We start from the raw sequence: 4,281 nt of genomic DNA, 5'->3' as shown, positions 1-4,281 counted from the left end.
TTTTTTTTTTTTTTTTTTTTTTTTTTTTTTTTTTTTTTTTTTTTTTTGGGATCTGAATTTTTGTTCTTCCCCTCTGCTTCAGCCATTGGTGAGAGTGTGAGGAATTTGTTTATTTTAATTGTTATTGTTATTAAAGTGTTAAGGGAAGTGATTTTTCATTTGAAAATTATGCGTTTTTTTTTATTTTATTTTTTTATTTTTTTAATTTTCTCCGACATTGCAGGTACTTTGCCTCGAAATTTTAAAAGAAAATGTTGGAATATGAATGGGGATCAACGAACCCGCCGCCGATTCTTCTCCCCGGCGACGAATCCGAACCCGCTTTTAACCCGGAAGCGCCTCACTCTCACCACTTACCCACTTTCATCGACCATCACCACCACAACACTTTCTTGCCGACTCTGACTCCGCCGCCGTTCAGTACCCACTTCGCCGGGTTCGACGACCACCCACACAGCTTCATAATGGGTCCTTCTCATCATTATGATACTATGGTCGACGCCGTCCATGGCGGAGGTGTCGTAGGGGGGGAGTATGTGGTGGTGCCCAAGAGTGAGGAGGTTTGTCGGAGTATAGCGGCGGTTCCTGTAGATTTCGCGGCGAGGATAGGGCTAAATTTGGGAGGGAGAACCTACTTCTCGTCCGAGGAGGAGGAGTTTGTGAATCAGTTGTACCGGAGGGCGAGAACTGGTGGCGAACCGGGTTCGGGGAACTGGTCGGCTCGGTGCCAAGCGGAGGGATGTAATGCGGATCTGAGCCAAGCAAAACAATACCACCGACGGCATAAAGTTTGTGAGTTTCATTCTAAAGCTTCCACCGTCATCACCGCCGGGTTGACTCAGAGGTTCTGTCAGCAATGCAGCAGGTTCATTCCTCCTTCCTTCTAAAATTCCTAAACTACCCTCCTAATTTGTCATTTCCAAATCGCTCCCATCTATTGTTTAATGTTACTGATACAGCTCCGCAAACATTTAACACTAGGATCGTTTAGATAGATTAAAAATTATGTTATCGAAATATGTTCGAATTTAAGCATTAAGATTTATGAAAGGAAAAAATAATAATAAACCGAGATGAAATAGTACATAGAGTAGCTACTCCGACTTTAAAATTAGTTGAATTAACCTTTCATTATAGTACCTAGGCTTCCAGCTACTTAAATATTTCACCCAACTGAGTGAGTCAAGTGTATAAAATGACATGAATGCCCTTGTTAGAGGTCAATCATTGGTTGGCCGTATTGTGGAGTAAATCCCGAGGGTAATTCCGTCCGTAGGAAAAAGATCCTGTAGTTTTCAGGTTTGACGGTGGCTCTAGACTTGCCCCCCTTCACAAAAGACCTAGAGCCACTTTCCACAGATAGCTGCACATCTGCCCAAAATACCCAAAATACCCTCAGCATACCAAAATAATGATTGGCCTTCCGTACAAAGAAAAAAAGAAATCCGGAGGGTATTTTCGTACTCCTTCTTTATTTTAGGGTTTAATAAAATATCTGTGTTTGGAATGAAGAACCAAACCAACCATAGGTCAAAGTTAAAGGTTAGAAGCGGACCCCACCTCCATTATTGTAATAATAATATACTTGAAAAACTATGTTATATATGTGTATGATAATATTGAAAAATGGATGGTGGAGGGTTTATTACAGGTTTCATGTGCTGACCGAGTTTGATAACGGAAAACGGAGTTGTCGGAAGAGATTGGCGGATCACAACCGTCGACGGCGGAAGACACAACAAATTTCCAACCAAGGAAGCCCCAAGACGCAGCGCCTTCAAACTACTACTACTACTACTACTTCTTCAACCGAACAGTCAGCGTGGTCGGTGACCGTGGCAGTGTCTCCGGCGAAGATGTCGTTGGAGTGCCTTAACCAACGCCCATATTAGACAGCAAATTTAATGATATTAATATGTGTATTGTGTAGGTAGCTTTTATCTTAACCTTCTTTATTTTAGTTTTAATAAAAATACATTTTGTGTAATATTATGAATTTCTTTTAGTAGTAGTAGTAGTGATGCTCTCTCATTTGGGTCTGCAACTATGGAATTTTTATTACAAAAAAGTTGTATAATATTCATTTTCATTCCGACAATTATAATATTAAACCATCTTTAGAACTTATTTTAGGATAGTTAAGTTAGTTTGGACGCTAAATTCTATCTTGTGAATGAATAAAATTCATAAGTGAACCTAACTTATTAGATTTAGCTTAGGAACATCAAATTAGATCTGAAATTGTAAGTAAACTTATTGTTTGAACGTCAAAAGCTTGGGTTCGATGAAATTGTTTGACGCATGAATAACACGTATCATGTGGCCTTATTTACGCCATGATATATGAATTAACTATATGATTTACGTTTGTTTATAATTGTTATGTTGATATGACATAAGTATGAACCATAATTTTTAATGCAAGATCTCATGCATGTTGTATATCATATGATTATGGGTTAATTATCAAATATGTAATGCTTAGATTCATACACCACAATATTATTTGCGTTCCTTTCATTTTTGTTGGTTTTTAGCAACATGGTTGTGCACTAGCCTATATATAGTCAAACATATGAGGTACATCAATAATACCACATAGTGGACCCACATGCATATGCGTGGACCGTGTATAAAAAAATATTATACACTGGAATAAGAGGGTGTTAAGGATATTTAGTAATAAATTATAGTTTACCATATATATTATATTTGATATTTTATTATAAGGCAAATATCTCATATTTGACTTATTATCATAGGTATCTTTCCATTTATTGTTATTTTCATTTATTACTATTTCCATATCCTTGTAATTTATTTGATTATAAATGAGATAACTTTCACACCATTTAGGTGTGGTGGATTAATCAAACATTCACATGGTATCAGAGCCCTCTCGGTTTAACAACCCCGATCCTTTCTTTTCAATGGCTTTTGAATCCTCTAATCTTCTTCTCCACCACCCATGCTGGTTTTGACGCCGCAGGGGCAGTCTTCATGGCTGCCGTAGTCGGAGCCGATTGATTACTCTTCGGCTCCACCCTATTGACCTCCAAATCACCTTTCGTCATACTCTGTACATACAACCTCACCTTTTCCAACTCAATCGGTTTTCTCCTTGGCCAATATAGTCTCTCTCATTTTCTTCCCAATCAACCTTCATCCTTCACATAAACCCTAACCTAAACCTATCAACCTTTTGCAGAGATTTACCTTCGGAATCTGGGTGCCGCACTGGCCTATTCGCCAACCAAGTTGCCGCCGCCCTTCCTGCCAAAATTGGCTTCTTCGCTCGATGAGGCGACTCTTCCGACTGCCCTTCTCGCCAAAATTGGCTCCTTCGCCCAATGTGGCGACTCTTTCGGCTTCAACATTGTCTTTGTCCCTTGCTCTAGGTTTCCCCTTCTACTTCTTGGGGTTAGAAATATTCTCACCAGAGCCAAGGCAGCATCGTCGCTAAGCGACAATCCCTCTTCATGGGTTAGACATATTCTCGCCGAAGCCAAGGCAGCATCGCCGCTGAGCGGCGATCCCTCTGCAATTTTTGATGGCCAAGAACCGGGTTGTTAGCATCTTCATGAAAAGTGTTTCTCAACCTCTTTGAATTTTTCAGATTCAAGCTTCACGTTCGTTTAAATCCGACGCTTAGCTTGCGGTGGGGTGTTAAGGATATTTAGTAATAAATTATAGTTTACCATATATATTATATTTGATATTTTATTATAAGGCAAATATCTAATATTTGCCTTATTATCATAGGTATCTTTCCATTTATTGTTATTTCCATTTATTACTATTTCCATATCCTTGTAATTCATTTGATTATAAATAAGATAACTTTCACACCATTTAGGTGTGGTGGATTAATCAAACATTCACATGGTATCAGAGCCCTCTCGGTTTAACAACCCCGATCCTTTCTTTTCAATGGCTTTTGAATCCTCTAATCTTCTTCTCCACCACCCATGCTGGTTTTGACGCCGCAGGGGCAGTCTTCATGGCTGCCGTAGTCGGAGCCGATTGATTACTCTTCGGCTCCACCCTATTGACCTCCAAATCACCTTTCGTCATACTCTGTACATACAACCTCACCTTTTCCAACCCAATCGGTTTTCCCCTTGGCCAATATAGTCTCTCTCATTTTCTTCCCAATCAACCTTCATCCTTCACATAAACCCTAACCTAAACCTATCAACCTTTTGCAGAGATTTACCTTCGGAATCTGGGTGCCGCACTGGCCTATTCGCCAACCAAGTTGCCGCCGCCCTTCCTGCCAAA

General features: G+C 39.7%; 1 protein-coding gene across 3 annotated transcripts in view; it reads left to right on the top strand.

Annotated features, from left to right (window-relative positions):
- LOC111494369 (squamosa promoter-binding-like protein 8) overlaps nt 1-2,044 on the top strand; it is a 2,960-nt gene extending 916 nt beyond the window's left edge. For 2 of the 3 annotated variants that reach the window (XM_023144298.1, XM_023144299.1), the window contains exons 2-3: nt 224-865; nt 1,652-2,044. In XM_023144298.1, coding sequence (XP_023000066.1) covers nt 252-865; nt 1,652-1,892 — 855 coding nt within the window. In that variant the 5' untranslated portion in view covers nt 224-251 and the 3' untranslated portion in view covers nt 1,893-2,044. Of the gene's footprint in view, nt 1-6; nt 89-223; nt 866-1,651 lie in introns of those variants that run through there. The other variant, XM_023144297.1, reaches the window with a different exon arrangement.
- Nucleotides 2,045-4,281: the final 2,237 nt, after the last annotated feature.

The sequence above is a fragment of the Cucurbita maxima genome, unplaced genomic scaffold, assembly GCF_002738345.1.
Source record: "Cucurbita maxima cultivar Rimu unplaced genomic scaffold, Cmax_1.0 Cma_Scf00020, whole genome shotgun sequence".
Classification (NCBI taxonomy): domain Eukaryota; kingdom Viridiplantae; phylum Streptophyta; class Magnoliopsida; order Cucurbitales; family Cucurbitaceae; genus Cucurbita; species Cucurbita maxima.
Note: the sequence above shows the minus strand (reverse complement) of the source record. Positions and strands in the feature narration are given on the sequence as shown.